The following is a 21,123-nucleotide window of genomic DNA, read 5'->3' on the forward strand; positions in this document are numbered from 1 at the left end:
ACGCATGAGCCAAGAATCAAACTCTCGACCATATATTTAAAGAGTCCAAGTCTCTTACACTTGAATCAATATATTGTTGGCAATAATTATTTTATTTTAATTTCAGCTCTTATTAATATTATGTATATATTATTATACTTCATTGTGTTATTATAATAATGGTGAATGTATTAATAATTAATATTTTGTCAAGAAAAATTAAAAATTAATATATTTAATTTATAGATTAATTTTCTCTTTATTTCGTTTATAATTTCTTCTTGTGTGAAATGACATAGTATAACACTTTCAAAAGAAAAAATATAACACTTACAATCAAAGTAGTAAAAACCGGACCTGCCGGTCGAACCGAGAACCGGACCCTGGTCTGGTCCGAAACACCCCTAAAGTTACAATGAGATAATTTTCTCTTTCGGTAAAAAAATAAATAATAATTTTCTCTTTATTTATATTCTCATTTATTTCATTTGTAATTTTTTCTTATTTTTCTCATCATATCATTTATAATTTCCCCTCGACCGAGGAAAATTAAAAGAATGTTGTTCTAGTCAAATATAGCCAAGAGTACATGGAGTTTTGAAGATATCAGACTAAGTCAAAACACAGCAAAAATAACGAACGACACACTAAGTACATACTTCTTGTTTAAAAAAGAAGGAAGGAGTATATAGCATCCAATACGGTGCATAAAAATGGTGGTTGATAATAAACTCAAGAATGTGTGATGTGGCAAAGAGGCAAAATACCATCTTCTCAAGCACCTCAACAAAATGTGAATAATGTAGTTGTCACATTTTAGAAAAGTAACGCACCAACTATCCAAACTATTGACTGTAACTACTAAGGGACTGAATCACTTCACCTGCATACAATCGATTGATATAATGTATATCAACTATATAGAAATTAATTATTTGGCTCATCAAAATAAAAAAATCAAGCTTAGCCACTGATTGTGCACATTATAGACACTTTTCATATGATCCGTTTAAATGTAGCGTGTGTTTGGAAAACAAATTTTCCACTACCACAATTCACGTGTCAATGCAGAAGCTACATATCGTAAAGTTTTTCAAACGCACATTCAACACCATACCACCGTGTCTCAAAACATACTACCAGCAGCATAGCTATGTGGATTATTTTGGTTGTAACAATATGGATTGTTTTGGTGGTAGAAGGAACAACACAATTGCTAATGTAATCTTTTTGCGCACAAAATTTTTGTTGTCACTAAGATTATTGTCCTCTCTATGTAATGATTTTTGAAAAAAGGAAGCAATGGATAAATGAAGGCAACATTAAGTAATTATTTTGACTATAATGGATTTTTTTTATCAGCTATTTTTCATCTTTTGGGTATAAGTAAATTTTTTGGGTGCATATTATCCTACAATTTATTTAAAACTAATAATCATAAGTTCATTTTTTGGAACAGTTATAGATTATCCATGCATTGATGGTAAAGATAAAATGGAACCCCTGAAATGAAGGTAGCCGGTCAACGAATAGAAGATGTTAAAAATAGCAAAAAAATCTGAATGAATTCAATCCAATTGTAAATTTAACTATAATTAGAATTAAAATCCAATATTGGTAATTCTAAAAGTTGAAGCCTCCATCACCAATCTGTTCTCACACACGATGACAACTTTCATGTTTCCGTTTGTGGCTACCCAATTCCAAGAAAACAAAAAAAATACAAATATTATTATCCAAAACAAAATTAAAAAAACAGAGAGACATAGAAGAAGAAGAAGAAAAAGAGGAACAAAAACAAACCTCTATCTCTCCGAACAGCGGTCCATTTCTACAAACCGGAGGACGTTTCAGATTCCCGGTTGCCAATGGCCGCTGTTCGTTTTATTCTCATTTTCTTTCTTCTCATCTCTCTCCCTTCTCATTCCTCTTCCATTTCTGAAGCTGAAGCTCTTCTCAAACTCAAACAATCCTTCACAAACACGCAATCTCTTGCATCATGGCTTCCTAATCAAAATCCATGTTCTTCAAGATGGGTTGGTGTCATTTGTTTCGACAATGTCGTCTCAAGTCTTCATCTTACTGATTTAGGCCTCTCTGGAAAAATTGACATTGATTCTCTTTTACAGATTCCAACCTTAAGAACCATTAGTTTTGTTAACAACTCTTTCTCTGGTCCAATTCCTGAATTCAACAAACTTGGTGCTCTTAAAGCTCTTTATTTATCATTAAACCAATTCTCAGGACCTATTCCTCCTGATTTTTTTTCTCATTTAGGTTCTCTCAAGAAAGTATGGCTCAATAATAATAAATTCTCAGGAAATATACCAGACTCATTAACAAGTCTTCGTTTCCTCGGTGAGTTGCATCTTGAAAACAATGAGTTTTCTGGTCCTATTCCAGAATTCAAACAAGATATTAAATCTGTAGACATGTCTAACAACAAGTTACAAGGTGCAATACCTGGTACCTTGTCCAAGTATGAGGCAAAATCTTTTGCAGGAAATGAAGAGCTTTGTGGGAAGCCACTTGACAAAGCATGCGATCCTTCTTCGGATTTAACGCCACCATCTGGCGATGGATCCGGACAAGATGGTGGTGGTACTGGTTGGGCTTTAAAGTTTATTGGAATTCTTTTGGCCGCTGCCCTATTTGTTGTGTTTGTCACGTTTATTAAATCAAAACGTACAAAGGACAACGATTTCAGTGTTATGAGTAGAGAAAATAATGAAGATATAATTCCAGTTCATGTTCCTATCTCAAAACATAGCTCATCAAAACATAGCAGAGCATCAGAAAGTAGTGGGGGGAAGAAGGAATCTAGGAGAGGTCATTCAAAGAGTGGTGGAATGGGCGATCTTGTAATGGTGAATGATGAAAAGGGTGTGTTTGGTTTACCTGATTTGATGAAAGCTGCTGCTGAGGTTTTGGGAAATGGTGGATTAGGTTCTGCTTATAAAGCAGCTATGACTAATGGGTTATCTGTGGTTGTGAAGAGGATGAGGGAGATGAATAAAGTAAGCAGAGATATATTTGATGCCGAGATGAGACGGTTTGGGAGACTTAGAAACCGTAATATTTTGACTCCTTTGGCTTACCATTACCGCAGGGAGGAGAAGTTATTTGTTACTGAATATATGCCTAAAGGAAGCTTGTTATATGTCTTGCATGGTAATGCTGTCACATTTTATTTCTTTTCCTTTAATGAGCTTGTTATATCTCAAATTTGGTGCATTCATGTGTTATTTTATATTCATTTATACACATTCATGTGTAATGTTTGTTGTACAGGTGATAGAGGAACAAGTCATGCTGAACTAAATTGGCCAACACGTTTAAAGATAGTGAAGGGAATTGCACGTGGATTGACATTTCTTTATACTGAATTTGAATCCGAAGACCTGCCACATGGAAACCTCAAATCAAGCAATATACTACTAGCTGATAATTATGAGCCACTCTTAAGTGACTTCGCATTTCATCCATTAATCAACTCAAGTCATGCAACACAAACAATGTTTGCATACAAAACTCCTGATTACGTTCTTTACCAACATGTTTCACAGAAAACCGATGTTTATTGTCTCGGAATCATCATTCTTGAAATCATTACAGGGAAATTCCCTTCTCAATATCACAGTAATGGTAAAGGTGGTACTGATGTTGTTCAATGGGTGTTCACAGCAATTTCTGAGAGAAGAGAAGCTGAATTGATTGATCCAGAGTTGACAGCAAACAACCAAGATTCAATTAATCATATGTTGCAACTTCTTCAAATTGGGGCTGCTTGCACAGAAAGTAACCCGGAACAACGACTTAACATGAAGGAAGCAATTAGGAGGATAGAGGAATTACAAGTTTAAAGATGAATATGAATTTTTATGTCAATGTCAATGTCAATATGCTAGCTTAGTATGTAACAGTTGCTTTTGTAGGTGAGAGTTGCAGTCCTAGGAAAGATTAATTAATTCAATTGATTCAGCATCTTGAACCAACAATGAAGTATTCATGAATGATACTCTCAAAGCTTAGCGGTGAACAATGAGTTTTGCACAACACTATATATATTAAAGGGCATCTATAGAGGAAGAAAAAAAGGTCACTTACATAGGGAGAAAAATTGGATGCATGCATGGCTTTATGGAACTATTGTAACTTCTATGAACAAAAAACCATAAGATGCTGAAGATTGGAGTGTTTTCCATGTTTTGGCTCCTTTTTTTGAGTTGAAAAATGTGAAAGTACAAGGTCAATTGAATGATGTGCCTCTTGTGCTGTTTATGACCCTTGTAAATTAATGTGCAATTCATAATATAATGAACCCATTTTTGTGACAAATACCTCAAAATTAATTGCTGAAAAGTTTGAATCCATTTGATTTTTTATACATATTTTTTTCAATCTGTTAATTGTTTTCTTCTTTTTAAGTTAGCCAATGCAATTTATTCTACAAAGAAACGACTAATGCAATTCATTTTTTTTTTCCACCTTTATTTCTGTTCTTTCATTTTGGGATTCTTGGATGATATATAGTCATTGGACATAAGTATGACTAACAGAAACATATTGCAGCCTCAGCACAACAGAGTATACTCTATTGCAAGCAGTTTTGGATAGTTTCACCCTAATAATCGGATTGCAAATTCATGTCTAAATATAATGAAAAATGTAAGAGCTAGCATATATATGAATATGACCACTTGCACTTTTCAACAAAGAGAGTGAATAACCAGTTTTGTTTTTTTTAAAACAATTAGTGAATCATGATATGATAAGATAAATGCGTTGAAACTTTCATACTACATATTTTTCCATCTAGCACCAGTTTGTTTTTGCGGTGACAATATGTGTTAGTTTTTGTGGTTTTGGCTCAGTTTTACAAGATTGCTTGAAATGCAAGTAATCTAGTTTGTGCTTGTTTCTTTGAAATGCTACATTGATTAGTTGAATGAAATTAATATTTTCACCTTACAATATGTTGGACACAAGATAGGATTAGAACTACAATTAGAATATTAGTATATTCATGTAATTCTTTCCCGTTCTAGTAACTCAAACCAATAGTTAGTTTTATGGCTGCAACTTGCAATAGAGGATCGGAATTGCTCAAACAAATGGAGATAACTAATAAAAGAATTCTAAAGTTCCCATCATTGTATTTCTTTTTAAATTGTTAATTAATTTTTGTAAGGTCTAGGCTATTTTTTAAGACTTGTGAGTAATTTATAACAAATATATAGGTGATCTTCATAAACTACTCCCTCCGTTCCAGAATATCTGAGCCAGTTTGGTTTTTCACACAGATTAAAAAAAATGTATAAATAAAGGGGAAAGTGGAATATATTGAATTGGGAATGATGAAAGTAGTATTAATTAGAGTTATATTGTATTGGGAATAATGAAAGTTGTATTGAAAATTGAAATGACTCAATTATTTTGGGACACTTTTTTTTAGTAAACGAGTCAGATATTCCGGGACGGAGGCTAATTTTACTTGTAAATTTATTTATGTAATTATTTTTGATCGATTAATGGATAAATTACCCACCATGAATTTAACAATGGTCAAAGATGGAGCCAAATCAGGTCTTTAACGAGAATTCATTCGTGGCAAATCGTTAAACACGTGGCGCGTCAATAAATCTATTACGTGGAACTCTAATTGTTATTTTCTTTCTTCTCGAAATAAAAAAAAGACTCACTTCTCCGAAGTTTGTTTTCCCCAATTCAGAAACAGCGGCGGCGACGGAATGTACCGAACGGCGGCGAAGCGGTTGCTATGCAGCGCAAGGCAGTTCAACGGAAACGCTGCACTTCGATTCCGGCGTCATAATGCATTGATAACTTATTCTCGCTTTTCCACAACAGAGATTAATCAACCTTTTTCTAATCCACACTCTATCCATGATGCAATTCCTATTTCAACCACCGAAAACGAAAACGAAAACGAAAACCCTACTCTCTATGATTCCACTTCTTCTTCTTCTTCTTCATCATCATCAACAACGCATGAAGATTCACATCGCTTCGAGACTCCGAAATCGAGAGCTAAGTATGAGGATGAACATGCTCGATTGCTTTCCGCATCACTCGTTCACGTCGTTCGTACACTCACTCTCTTTCTCTTCATTATTCCCTTTTCATTTTTTTTTTTTTTTTGTATCTTGATTATTACAATAGCTCGTGTTTTTTGAATCATGGTTTTTTTCTTCAGATGAAGCTGGGATGGACAGAATCAGCGTTAATGGCAGGAGCAAAGGATGTTGGTCTTTCCCCTTCTATCATCGGATCTTTGTCGAGGAAGGAAGCAGCATTGGTTGAGGTTTATTTCCTTCTTTATCTTACATGCAATGCAAGTCATCATTTTTATTGGAAAAACCAAGTCCCACATAGATTAAAGATATGATCTGACTAGAGTTTATAAAGAGAGACACCCCTCAGCTTACAAGCCGGTTTTGTAAGTATGAACTAGGTTGAATATGAAATCCTAATAATTATCACCGTCATGTTTAGTATGATTTATTTGAGTAGAGTAGTGGTAGAATTGTAAAATCTTGTTTAATTGGTGGTGAGTTACGAAAATTTCGAACCGTTCATCTTGGGTGATGGTTGAGTTTGTTTTGTTATGTTTAGTATGATTTATTTGAGTAGAGTAGTGGTAGAATTGTAAAATCTTGTTTAATTGGTGGTGAGTTACGAAAATTTCGAACCGTTCATCTTGGGTGATGGTTGAGTTTGTTTTGTTAAACATTCATGCGTAGTCATTGATTCTATTTCAATGATAGGATTTGACTCAAATTGCATGAGATAGCTAGAATTTAGAAGAGGACTATAGTAGCTCATGTTATGTTGGGTCAGGTAGAAAATGGTATCAGTCGTTTTGCAATATTCTATATGGTAATGTACTACTAATGAATATTTCATCTTGTAATTCATGTTATGAGCTCAGTTATGCAACACCCACCCTCTCTAATATAACTGAGGAAAAAAAATTCTCCAAGAAAAAGGATAAATGTTAATATGAGAGAAAATTTCTCATTGTTTTTCTTTTGTCTTTTCAATATGAAACAAGCGACTCAGACTATTTTTCAAGAGTTGTCAATGATGTTTGTTAGTTATTTTGGGTTGCTTTTTTCAGTTGAGTTTCCAATGGATGAATTTCATTTCAATTGTTCATTATCAAGTATGATCTGTGTAGTGCTTATCAAAAGAAAGTATGACCAGTGTAGTGGATTGTGAAGAATGCTCTCTATCACTTGTTCTTGCTTGTTTTGTGAAAAGATCATTTTGTTCATAAAACTTATTTTTTTTCAGTTTTACATGGATGACTGCTTACAAAGACTCATAGATAGAATTGACACGGACGGAAGCTTGAAAAATTTGACACCAAGTGACTGCATCTCTAAGCTTATCAGATTTCGTCTAGAAATGCAAGCTCCTTATATATCAACATGGCCTCAAGCTCTTAGCATCCAGGTCTCTGCCTGTCCTTTTTTCTGTTAGAGGCTCAGGTATCTGTGAATTGTAGAGATGAATGAGTTTCTGATAAACAACTTATTTACAGGCACAGCCGGTTAATGTTCCCACGAGTTTTAAGCAGAGGGCAATGCTTGTGGATGAGATCTGGCATGCTGCTGGCGATAATGCCTCTGACATAGATTGGTATGCCAAGCGCACTGTCCTTGGAGGAATATACTCAACAACAGAGATTTATATGCTGACAGATGGTTCTACTGGTTAGCTTTTCTGTCTTCCTTTTAAGGGTTCAAGCTTGCTTGGATTAATGCTTGATTAATTTTCATCTGTTATCTTGTAATTTGGTGCGTTTCTAATTATAATCATTTAATTTTGGGTCACCTCCTGGTTCTGTTGGAAAATTGCAAACATACATTGGATACTAGTATCCAACATATATTTGGTTGCAGGTGTACATTTGTAACGAAAATCCGAACATACAATACTCATTCTTTCTTTTGATCATCAAATTTTTGTTGTGAATGCTTTAATGATATCAACAGTATTCTGTTTTCCATTATCTCAGAATCCAAAATCTTGAGTTTCAAGAATGTTATACTTTGTTCTGAATGGTTATATATAATACATATGAGGATAAGGATTAATTTGCTAAAGTCACTGTTGGGAATAAATCGAATTTTATTCGTTTGTGCCTCCTCCCATGGATACTGCAGTAGTTTTGGTGTCTGTGTGGAATAAATTACCATTTTCGGTTGAGACCTATTTTTTATGGCTCGATGTGGCCGTATACTTGTGAGAACTGTTCCTGATACTTGTGTGGCTTGTTTTCTGGCAGATTTTCGGGACACATGGGCGTTTTTGGATGCACGAGTGAAAGATGCATTTGATCTAAAGAAAACCATTCAAGAGGTACGTCCTCAATCGATGCTGTGATTGATCCCTGAAGTTTATGAAATTATAATTCTGTGGAATTAAATTGCTCGGTGCTTTTGAGTTTTCTCAGCCATCACAATAATTTTCAGGCACAATATTTAGCAGAAGCTGTGAGCACCGGGCTGGGGAACACCTTTGAAGGGTTTGTTGGGAAAGTTTTTCGGAGATGAATGAATCATGGTGGAAAGATGTGCATGCGGGGTTTCATGCATTTGTCTATTTAGTTACTACTACATCTTGATTCAAACAAAACGTTTCTTCAAAATAATATTGTAAACTTGACAGAGATAATTCGTTAATAGTTAATATATTTCATATCACCTCATTTAGGTGGCATTTAGGGTGGGTGAGGGAAAGAGTTTCCCACTATGGGAAAGGTTTTTTTGAACATTAGATTTAATCAAGAACACAGTCTTATTATAGTCTCTCAATATCAAATCTCCCTCACTTTCTCTCTCAACCTTTCCTCTCCACCCTTTAGAACAGAACCACTTTAGAACAGAACCACCATACCACCACCATGTTTAATACTTTGATCTCCCTCACTTTCCCTCTCTCCTATCAACAACCACCATTTACCTCCCAACTAACAGCGACACGACGGCGGCATATCCCCGCACCACCTCATCCTGACTACCACTTTGATTTTTAGTTAATTCTAAAAACATTTGAGAACCACGGCTTTGATGTGTGTGGTGAATGTCATGCCACACAATAAACAAAGTGAAAGTACAACCTGTTTTCAATTGGATTTTCAAGGAACTTGCTCTGTGAATCGATGAGCAAGGAGGTTCTCTAATTTCTGGGTTGTAATTCCGGCGATATAAAGTGCAAAAATGGAAGTTTTCCGGCGAAACATGACCGCCGGCTGCAATTCCGGCAACTCCATAAATCTAAGATTTTGATTTGTTGGCTAGCGTAAATGATAATCAGTGGATTTGGGTTCCTTTGATTGAAGCTATGAAGATTGATTTTTAATTTTTTTTTAGATTGCAACTCATGAAATTGGTTTTGATAATTGGTTCCATAAAAAGCATGTTTCTTAATTGCAAACACGTGAAGAATTTTTTTGAATCTTTAATTTTAATTTTCTTGGTATTTTTTTTTTAAGAACAACATGTTGAAGATGAAAATGGGTTGTACTTTCATGGTGGCTGGTGGTGGGGGTATGGAGGAGAGAGAAGAATGGTGATGCGAATGAGGTTGGAGACAGATTGAGAAAAATATAGTGTGGGTAGACCATAGTATGATTAGTGTTTCTATTTGATTCGATGGTCAAAATCAACTTTTTCATGGTGGGAAACTCTTTCCCTTACCCACCCTAAATGCCACCCCTCATTTAAGCTCATAAAAGTTTGTAATACCGTCCGAGTGCAATTGCTGAACAAGTTGAGAGTTTCGTTACGAAGTATGATAATAAACCAAAGGTTAAGATTGCATAAATACAATGTGGGGGTGTTTTCATGTGTTAGGCTGATTTTTTAGATCATACATCTATTTTGGTTTGACTATAATTTTTTTCTTAAAAAGCTTCTTAAAAAAAAAAATCTTAAAAACCTTAATATTGGACAGTCCTTTGTATTTGGTCTACAATTTTTTATTTATATAATATTTTTCTTAAAAACCTAAATATTGGACAGTCCTTTGTATTTGGTCTACAATTTTTTATTTATTTTTGAGATTGTCTACAAGTTCATTACCCGTTTTTTACAAGTCTTCTCTCTATATTTGAGACACTATTCTTTCATACTGCTCTATCTATATTTTGAATGTACGCCAAACATTATTCTTTCTCAATAAGGTGAAATTCATACAAATTTAATAGCTTTTTTATAAGTCAAAACCATATAAGCTAAGCTCAATTCCATTATTTTGGAGTTCGATTCCTATTTGAAATAATATTTTGTTTGACTTTATTTACCTTTGATCTTCGGATTACAAGACCCTTTTTTTAGGAATTGGAGGATTAATACCTAAAAACCAAAAAAGTTAATATCAAAAGACAAATAATTATAAGAATTACAATGTTAATATAAAATATAGATGGTTCCTTTTGTCGCAAAACAATAATAAATATAAATAGTATTTTGAAAAAAATAGTGTTGATTAATAATATAGATAAATATTGTAAGTACAATTCAACTGGTAGTATCCAAAGACATGTGTTTAAAACTTGTGTGCAAAATAATGTTTGCATTTCCACTAACATGGTGGTGAAAGACTTGAGGTTCAGAGTGTGTTTATTTCTAGATCTCATATTTGTATCCATCAGTTACCAACAATTTATGTGTTTGATTAATCCATACATAGTCTTTGGATTTCAACAAAATAAATTAGTTAATAGAGCTTTTAGATTAATCGGTTTTTACTTCGAGTATTTAGTTTTGAAAGTTATTTGATCACAATATCACCAAAAATGTTTTTGAACGACAACAATATTACATTAAAAAACTTAGGAAATGAATCCTTTCATTTGTGATTTACACATGAAAGAATAAAGTGCAATCTATCAAGATTCAACAAAATATTTGTGAACGACAACAATAATGTATTAAAAGATTTGGAAAATGGATCCTCTCGCATGTGATTTACAAATTAGAGAATAACTTATAATATCACCTTTTTCAGCATGAGAGAGAGAGAAACACATCATCCAACTTTTACTATACTGTATTTTTGTCTTTCATTAATTTGTAAAGGATTTTTCTAACCTGTGCTTGCCCAGGATAAGCAGTAATTAAAGCACCCACTATTATAGGTTTTTCCAAAAATTGATTTTCTTTTTCCTTCTCTCCTCTGTTACTGTTTTTTCACGTTTTATACTGTTCCTTTTTTTACGTTTTATTCTTGTTCATCTGTTACTATTTTTTTTCCCTTCCTTTTTTCTTGGTATGTTTTGAGAGTCTTGGAGTCCAGTTTTGGTTCTATTCACAATTTGGCACCGTCATTTTGAATTTGGTTATATTGTTGTCAATTTGAACACAGTCATTTTAAACACTGTCATTTTGAATTTGGTTATATTGCTGTCAATTTGAAGAATTTGGTTATATTATGTGAAAAAAATTGGGTTTCACTGTAAAAAAAAACCACACCGCTTAATTGCAGCAACAGTGGAAGAAAATAAAAAAAAAATGGCAGCAGCAATATTATTAGGAACTTACGTGCAGGAACAAAAGAAATTTAAATAAGCAGCAAGTTAAATGAATTGGAATGTAACAATGGAAAAAAAGGAACAGGAATAAAAATAAACGTGAAGAAGCAGTAACAGATGAGAGAAGGGAAAAAAAAATCAACTTTCAAGATTTGGTCATTAATAAGATTTGGAAAACCTATAATAGTGGGTGCATTAATTACTGTTTATCCAGTGCATAGAAAAACCCATTTGTAAATCACACACGAGGACCCATTTGGCATTTCCAACAATTTGTAACCCAAAAAAGAAAAGTGAGTTGTTGGTGACCGTAGCTTAGCTTCACACATATGAATGATTCAACTCTACTCTACTCTAGTGAAAGTGAAAAGAGTAACCAAATCCGTGGTTGATTGAGAAATCAGAAAGAATGTCTTTGTCGGCATCGGAGATCGCTCAGAAACTGAATCTGCAACCTCATCCAGAAGGTGGATTTTACATAGAAACATTCCGTGACCACTCTGTTCAACTTTCCACTTCTCACCTTCCACCTGAATGTAAGTAAAATCAAATCTATAACCTCTTTCTTTTCAATTTCATCAATCATACTTATTCTTTTACTCTCTCTCTCAACAGACAAAGTTGACCGACCAGTGTCGACCTGCATATACTTTCTGCTTCCATTTGGTACCATGTCTCGCCTTCATCATATTCCTTCTTCTGAAACATGGCATCATTACATTGGAGAACCTATCACCGTAATTCCTTTGTTTTTTTTTTCTTTTTCAATTTTTGTCTTGCGACACCTGGTTGATCACATTAAAGAACGTGTTTAGTTAGTTTAGTTAAGTAGATTGTTAATTCAGTATATGGGTTTAAATTGTAGTAGCAGATGTGATTGCAATAGTTGCGATTGTGGTTATTGCCGTTGCTACAAAGTGTATTGCTCCTCTTGCGTAGTGAGTTAGTTTTAAATTTTCACGAATTATATAAACTAACACCTTATTTATCAATCATATTTTAGTTTGCTCCGTAAATACTGATTGGGAGGTGTTTGAAATACACATTTGAGAGACTGATAAATTTATGTAAGATCTTTCATTAGATTTGAAACATATTGGGAGTTGGGGTTTTGAAATTTAATTTTGGCGAAAAGATTTGAGCAAACATGGCCGAAATCGTCTAATACAGTTCCTGATGCAGCTATAGATGTGATTGAAGATCACACTGCAGTGGCGGTGCAATGCTGTTGCAGAGGCTACCACAGTTTTTGGTTAATTCAACTTTATGATTAAACACAATTTTTCAATGTAATCTAAATTAACTATATACTCAATTGAATCGACCACAATTTTGCATGTGTTGGAAAATTGGGTAGTCATTCAACAATTTTGTTAGTATAATAATACTTGGCATTTGTTTTATTGTAGGTGGTGGAACTAAATGAGAAAGATTCAAGTGTTAAATTTACATGTCTTGGATCTGATCTAACTAAGGATCAGACACCGCAATACACGGTGCCTCCGAATGTCTGGTTTGGTTCTTTTCCGACCAGTGATTTTGCTGTCTCTGCAGATGGGGGGTCATTTGTGAAGGGTTCAGAAAGAGATGGTGAAACTCATTACTCTCTTGTAGGATGCACTTGTGCACCTGGTTTTCAGTTCCAGGATTTTGAACTTGCTAAACGTTCTTACCTCATTTCACGTTTTCCTCAATTGGAGTCTCTTGTCACTACTCTCACATTTCCTGAGTAATGTTGCTGCTCGCTTGCCTGGTTTGTACTGTGAAAGCATTTGTAATGTACGATCTAAATATGGTTCTTCAACATAAATAATGAGTTTTTATGTTAAAATATGGGCCACTTGTAATAATAGTATCTCAAATAGAACATGTTGAAGCATTCTTAATATAATTGTTTGTGTCTTATTCCGTATTGAAGTTGCCAATACTGAGTGCTTGCTTGCTTCAACATAGTTACTGAATTTGTAGTACCTTTTCAAAATGAAATAATGATCAATATATAAACTTTTCATTCTGCGGTTTCTATATGAATGAACGAATGCTCCTTTGAGGGAAGAAAGAAAAAGAGACTGTTCCAATGTAATATTTGCATGCTAAGAAAAAGAGACTGTTACAAAAATATACATGTAATTAACATGTTGATGGATTGCTCCTTGGCTTCTTAGTAATGAGAATAGTCTATTTCTATTTTAGGCCTATTAAATATGAAACATGTTGATTGATCATTGATCGTCCCTTGGCTCTTTGGTAATAGAAAGAGTCTATTTCATTTCCTTTTTAGGCTTCTTAAAGATGTAATATATTGAGGTGCCTTCAAGGGTGGGAGTGTTTATCTTCCACCGTGGGCTAGCGAGCTTATGCTAGATTTGGTTTTACTATATCCGTCCCTCCACTCTTCTCTCCATTCTGCAGCTTTTCAATTAAAAATAAATAAAATTATGCCTTGAATTGATGCTATTTTTCTTTGAATTTGTATTTAACTGGCACAGTTTGATTTATTTGTTTACAACATAGTGTAATTTACAACAAGGTATTATACTCAGTCTTGACTGGCGATGCACTCAGCTCGCTAGGTGAGCAGTTTTAAGTTGCAAAATGTTGTTTCATTGTTGGGTAATGGGATCCATAATCAAACGACAATAGACGAGGGTACTCTTGGACATTGGGAGCTCTTAGGAAAGACACAAAACACTATGAAGCTTCGGAGTTTGAAGATTCATCTTTGAGAACAAGTGGTTGAATATTCAACCGATCTTGATATGTGTAATCTTATCTTGATCAATGTTTTCTATTTGAGCGCTGCTATATTATATACAGTGAAAACATGTTTCGCAAATTCCACACGAAGCGTCTGGAACCTCTTCTTCTTTTTATAACAACACAGACCTCAGCGCTGCTATATACAGCGAAAACATATTTCGCGAATTCCACACGAAGCGCCTGGAACCTCTTCTTCTTTTTATAACAACACAGACCTCATTTTCAAAATCTTAAAAATTAATAACTCCGTTGAAGGAAGCACATGCCTAGATTGCTATCATGAACGTCGCCATGGTTTGTTTACAATTCCATACCACCTTCTTCTATGTCATATCTACATAAGGAGCAAACAGGGACAGTCAAGTTTGTATACAATTCCATCACAAAGAACACTACAAAACCCAATTATATGGAAAGACAGCAAGGGTTTAGAGATACATAACAACTATGTCGTTGACAGAAGGAGGTTGCCTCTAATTCTAAAAACCTCATCGATGCCGGCCACGATGCCAACAACGGTTAAACCGAGTTCCAATCAAATCACATTCCAAACCCAATATTGTCGACATGCTCGGAAATACACTTGCTACGATGAAGGCGATGATAACGAGGCTGAGGGGCTGCTTGATCTCAAGCTGAAAAACAATCATGTCAGATTTCCACCGTGGTAGAGCTATTTACGTGAGAAAGTGAAGCACGAATGAGATGGTCTTTAAGTTGGTTCAGTTTTCACCCTCCTCAAATAATGATGATAGTAAGAAGCGTTTGGTGGAGTCGCGTGGAAGTCTTTTTGTGGTTGAAATGTATTTCAGAAGAACTGGTATGAATACATGCAAATTAGTCATGGATTTCAGTGTTTTAAAGATTGATGAAAAATCAAGTAGATTGCTTCGTGTAACAGACTTGGGTGATGTTGTGTTTGTTTTGGGTAAAGACTTGAACTTTTCATTGTCTGCTAATGATTATTATGGACTTAAAAAAATTGCATCTGCTACAGTCTTCTAGGCAGGACTACTCGTTACAGCTTGAATGATCCAGGAATTAAGTATGTTGATGACATTTTTTGGCCTTGTCCAACTTTGTTCAATTCTAACTGTGTATCCAATAAACATCAAGTGTGCTGCAGATCATGAGCCCTAGTGAGTAAGGTGGATATGACCAACTCTGCATCCTCTGGCATCTGTTCTTAGTCAGTTGTGATCTATCCTTGGACTGCAAGTATTTTATGTATTTTACAATAGTGTATCGAATGATTTATGTCTTGCAGAAAACCCACTTTATTTTCTTGTACTGTGTTATGACTTACATTGTTCTTTTTTCTGAATATGGTTTGGTGATTTCCAGTACTTTGTCCACATTGACTGATTAAGGGAATATGATTTATGTTGTAAATATTATTTATATTTCAAAAGTTTTTCAATTATATTTTATATTCCTTATTTTAAGTGAAAATATTTTTAGCTGATTTATTTGACTGGTTCCATGTAACAAACCATTCCTTAAATCTCTCGAGTCATCAAAGCATATACATACAGGTTTTATATAGCTGTCCTACAATAGAATGTGTTGGCATAATGTTAACAGATACTTGACTTTTTCTCAAACGTGCACAATAAATTAGCTTAATAATCTCTCTATACTTATGCTATGACTGGGCTTCAAGAAACTGATTTTTTATACTCCCACGTTCTTATTGAGCTGAACGGTCATTTTATGAAATAGCATATATATTATATTGCTGTGAGCAAAACAACGAGTACACAAAACAGAAAGTCTGAAACCAAAACCTCTCTCACTCTCACAATTTTCTTGGGTTTACACTTCCTGTCACATAATATCTCTTGTTAGTTCTGAATCCTCGGCTTGCCGGGAAGGGTCTGTTTTATCCTGGAAGGGTTAGCGGTCTACACGCGGAAAACCCTTGAGGACAGTGCGTTCAGCACGTCTCAGATCATCTCACTGTTTTTGTTTTGCAGGTCTTCGTAGCATCTATCTACAACAATTGACATATTCATTAGTTTTTGCTGGCAAGACGGATAGCTTTCCAGCATCACACAAAGATTCATTGTATGCAATTTTGTCTGAAATTGAAGGTATCTATAGCAGCTCTCTTCAACATTCTCAAGGGTTTTCGCTGGCTGCTCAGAGAAATATGGTGCAAAACAAGGCTGCAATGAAAAGGTACGATAGCAAAGAGTCTGATCAGAATAACCATAAATTTGATTTTGTCCATGATCTTGTTAACCCCAATTTTAAAAGAAGAGGTATGTCTTACGTTAGTGAACAGTCAAGTCTTGAAATGAGAAATGACAATCTTCCGAAAGCTAAGATCAACTTGGCTGAAGCTAAAGGAGATAATATAATTGCGGTCATTTCTCATGTCAAATTGACCAATGTGAGTAAATGGGTAGTAGATTCAGGAGCTACAAAGCATATTTGTGTAAACAGAGATGATTTCACCTCATACACTATTGTAGGGGATAATGAAAAACTTGTTTATCTTACTGATTCTCAAACTGCTACAGTTTCTGGAAAAGGGAAAATTCTTTTAAAACTCACATCGGGAAAAACCTTGGCTCTCACTAACGTACTTCATGTACCTAGTATAAAGACAAATTTAATTTCAGTGTCCTTATTGGCAAAGAATGGGGTTAATGTATCATTTGAATCTGACAAGATTATATTGACAAAGAAAAATATATTTGTGGGAAAAGGTTATTGTGATCAAGGACTCTTTATACTTAATATCTCTGAAATTATTAATTATAAAGCTTCTTCTTTTGCTTACTTGATTGATTCATATGATATATGACATGCTAGATTAGGACATGTTAATTCTTCTTATGTTAATAAATTGCAAAGTCTAGGCATGATTACTTTAAATGATAAGCAATCTGGTAAATGTGATATTTGTTTAGAATCAAAATTGACTAAAAAGAAATGTATGTCTGTGCAACGTGAATCTGATCTTCTTAGTTTAATTCATACTGATTTAGGAGATTTAAAGCAAACTATGTCTAGAGGAGGTAATAAATATTATATAACTTTTATAGATGATTTTTCTCGATACACCAAAGTTTATTTATTGAAACATAAAGATGAAGCGTTTGATAAGTTTCTTTTATACAAAGCTGAGGTAGAAAATCAATTGAGTAGAAAAATCAAAAGGGTTAGATCTGATAGAGGTGGAGAGTATATTTCTTTTAATGATTTTTGTGAAAAAGAAGGTATAATTCATGAATTAACTCCCCCTTATTCTCCCGAATCAAATGGAGTGGCAGAAAGGAAAAATAGAACTTTAAAAGAAATGATGAATGCTATGCTTGTTAGTTCTTCTGCACCTGACAACCTTTGGGGTGAAGCTTTGTTAACTGCATGTTTTTTACAAAATAGAATTCCACATAGATTTACTGGAAAAACACCCTATGAATTGTGGAAAGGTTATAAACCTAGTCTTAAATATTTAAAAGTGTGGGAGTGTTTAGCTAAAGTTATGTTACCTGATCCTAAGAAAAGGAAAATAGGTTCTAAAACCTCTGATTGTTTATTTATTGGATATGCTGAAAATAGTGCCGCATATAGATTTCTTGTTCTTAAAAGTGATGTGCTTTCTTGTAACACTATTGTTGAAACTAAAAATGTGGAATTTTTGGAAAATGTTTTTCCTTTGAAAGTTGAAAGTATAAGTGATAATCCTTCTTTGAATAAAGAAGATGTAAACTCATATGATGATTTAAGAAGTAAAAGACAAAGAAAAGAGACATCCTTCGGAAATGATTTTTATACATATCTTGTTGAAAATGAACCTCAAACTTTTTATGAAGCAATTTCTTCCTCTGATGCAAAATTTTGGAAAGAAGCTATTAAAATTGAAATGGATTCAATTTCTAAAAATCATACATGGATTTTGGTTGACTTACCTAAAGGAGCAAAACCAATTGGTTGCAAATGGATTTTTAAGAAAAAGTATTTTCCTGATGGTTCTATTGAAAAATACAAAGTTAGATTAGTAGCAAAAGGATTTTCTCAAAAACAAAATATTGATTATTTTGATACGTTTGCTCCTGTGACCAGAATTTCATCAATTCGTGTTTTAATAGCTCTTGCTTCTATTTATAAACTTGTTATTCATCAAATGGATGTAAAAACAGCATTTTTGAATGGTGATTTAGAGGAAGAAATTTATATGTCACAACCCAAAGGATGTGTAGTTTCTGGTCAAGAAAATAAAGTTTGTAAACTTCTTAAATCATTATATGGTTTGAAACAAGCACCAAAACAATGGCATGAAAAGTTTAATCAAGTTTTGATTAGTGATGGATTTTCATCAATTGAAGTTGATAAATGTGTTTACACTAAATGTGTGAACAATGAATGTGTGATTATAAGTCTATATGTTGATGACATGCTCATTTTTGGTACTTGTATTGATATTGTGATTAGAACCAAGTCCTTCCTTGCTTCTAAATTTGATATGAAAGACATGGGTGAAGCAAGTGTAATTTTGGGAGTTAAAATCATAAGGAAGGATGATAGTATAATACTATCTCAAGAACATTATGTTGAGAAACTTCTAAGAAAGTTTGGTCATTATGACTCTAAGTCAGTGAGTACCCCTTATGATGCTAACTCTCAATTAAAGAAAAATAAAGGTGATCCTGTTGATCAAACTCAATATGCCCAAATTATTGGGAGCTTACTGCATTTAATGAATTTTTCTCGTCCTGACATTGCATATGCAGTTGGTAGATTGAGTAGATATACACATAATCCTAACCAGGATCACTGGGAGGCACTTGCTAGAGTAATGAAATATTTAAGAGGTACCATGAATTATGGTATTGAGTATAGTGGATTTCCCGCTGTGTTAGAAGGATACAGCGATGCTAACTGGATCTCTGATTCAGATGAAACAAAATCTACTAGTGGTTATGTATTTACACTTGGTGGAGGTGCAGTTGTGTGGAGATCATCCAAACAATCCATAATTGCTAGATCAACTATGGAATCAGAGTTCATAGCTCTAGAATTGGCTGGTAGTGAGGCTGAGTGGTTAAGAAATCTCTTAGCTAATATTCCTTTAGGAATAAAACCAACTCCATCAGTGTCAATGCATTGTGATTGTAAATCGGCAATTGCCGTGGCAAAGAACAAATCGTTCAATGGTAAGAATAGACATATTCAATTGAGACATAATGTAGTAAAACAGCTGTTAAAAGATGGAACAATATCGATCGATTATGTGAGGTCAGAAGTGAACTTAGCTGACCCTTTGACAAAACCCCTTGGGAGGAAAATAATTTGTGACACATCGAGGGGAATGGGACTTAAAGCCACTCGAAATTAATAAGTGATGGGAACCCAACCTTTGTGATTGGAGATCCCATGAATAAGGTTCATATGGGTAAGAACAAGTCACTTATTAGTTCTGCTAGCACCAAAAATTAGATAATTAATTTTTGTTTTCGTCTCGTTCCTATGGTGTGAGTGAGAAGTGCTAGACACTGCATTATTGAGAGGATAAGCATTTGTAGCTTTCAATGATTTTCATATCCCTTATGGGTGGTGTATGAATTGCAGCATACACTTGATGAAATCACCTATGTGAGTGTCAAGTGGGGCTGCTTGTATGAGATTTTTGGCAAAATCTCTGGAGCACTCATGAATTAACCAGGCATGCGCACGGCCTATTAGCGCACCACAGCGTTAACGACAAGAATTGTGGGGGTGTGATGCGAGTGGTAGACCACTAACATACATAAATGTCTTTGGTTCATATAGCTTGCTACACCAATTTCATTGTGTGTTAAGTTTATCATTCTAGGACTGGTTCATATAGCTTGCTACACCAGTTTGATGCATCACATCCAGGTGTTAGCCCATAAAGTCTTTTTAATATTTTTTTAACTTTTGAAATATGTGGGGGATTGTTGTAAATATTATTTATATTTCAAAAGTTTTTCAATTATATTTTATATTCCTTATTTTAAGTGAAAATATTTTTAGCTGATTTATTTGACCGGTTCCATGTAACAAACCATTCCTTAAATCTCTCTCGAGTCATCAAAGCATATACATACAGGTTTTATATAGCTGTCCTACAATAGAATGTGTTGGCATAATGTTAACAAATACTTGACTTTTTCTCAAACGTGCACAATAAATTAGCTTAATAATCTCTCTATACTTATGCTATGACTGGGCTTCAAGAAACTGATTTTTTATACTCCCACGTTCTTATTGAGCTGAACGGTCATTTTATGAAATAGCATATATATTATATTGCTGTGAGCAAAACAACGAGTACACAAAACAGAAAGTCTGAAACCAAAACCTCTCTCACTCTCACAATTTTCTTGGGTTTACACTTCCTGTCACATAATATCTCTTGTTAGTTCTGAATCCTCGGCTTGCCGGGAAGGGTCTGTTTTATCCTGGAAGGGTTAGCGGTCTACACGCGGAAAACCCTTGAGGACAGTGCGTTCAGCACGTCTCAGATCATCTCACTGTTTTTGTTTTGCAGGTCTTCGTAGCATCTATCTACAACAATTGACATATTCATTAGTTTTTGCTGGCAAGACGGATAGCTTTCCAGCATCACACAAAGATTCACTGTATGCAATTTTGTCTGAAATTGAAGGTATCTATAGCAGCTCTCTTCAACAATTTATTGATTTTATTACTCCATTATTTGTTTAGCATAATCATATAGCATAACCAAGAATTGGGATTAGATCGTTGTAAGCTAAATTTTTTTATTTTATTACTCCCTTTTTTGGGTTTCTTCTTGTTGCTACCTATTTCATCATTGTAAGCTCTACTTT

At 34.2% G+C, this 21,123-nt stretch overlaps 3 protein-coding genes across 3 annotated transcripts; all 3 read left to right on the forward strand.

Moving 5' to 3' along the window:
* The first annotated feature begins 1,668 nt into the window (after window positions 1-1,668).
* LOC146902911 (pollen receptor-like kinase 3) lies at window positions 1,669-4,317 on the forward strand. The gene is made up of 2 exons (XM_085733957.1): window positions 1,669-3,150; window positions 3,271-4,317. Exons 1-2 carry the CDS (start codon window positions 1,848-1,850, stop codon window positions 3,840-3,842), a joined length of 1,875 nt encoding a protein of 624 aa, XP_085590083.1. The 5' UTR covers window positions 1,669-1,847; the 3' UTR covers window positions 3,843-4,317.
* A 1,362-nt stretch (window positions 4,318-5,679) lies between these two features.
* On the forward strand, window positions 5,680-8,713 carry LOC146902912 (ubiquinone biosynthesis COQ9-like protein). Its single transcript, XM_085732793.1, has 6 exons — window positions 5,680-6,080; window positions 6,194-6,301; window positions 7,294-7,455; window positions 7,544-7,715; window positions 8,291-8,364; window positions 8,478-8,713. Exons 1-6 carry the CDS (start codon window positions 5,730-5,732, stop codon window positions 8,556-8,558), a joined length of 948 nt encoding a protein of 315 aa, XP_085588919.1. The 5' UTR covers window positions 5,680-5,729; the 3' UTR covers window positions 8,559-8,713.
* A 3,180-nt stretch (window positions 8,714-11,893) lies between these two features.
* Window positions 11,894-13,550, forward strand: LOC146902913 (RmlC-like jelly roll fold protein). Its single transcript, XM_085737298.1, has 3 exons — window positions 11,894-12,075; window positions 12,155-12,276; window positions 12,949-13,550. The coding sequence occupies exons 1-3, from the start codon at window positions 11,949-11,951 to the stop codon at window positions 13,270-13,272; spliced, it is 573 nt and encodes a 190-aa protein (XP_085593424.1). The 5' UTR covers window positions 11,894-11,948; the 3' UTR covers window positions 13,273-13,550.
* Window positions 13,551-21,123: the final 7,573 nt, after the last annotated feature.

This window comes from Medicago sativa, chromosome 8, assembly GCF_051527215.1.
Source record: "Medicago sativa cultivar Bolivia chromosome 8, Bolivia_mono, whole genome shotgun sequence".
Lineage (NCBI taxonomy): Eukaryota > Viridiplantae > Streptophyta > Magnoliopsida > Fabales > Fabaceae > Medicago > Medicago sativa.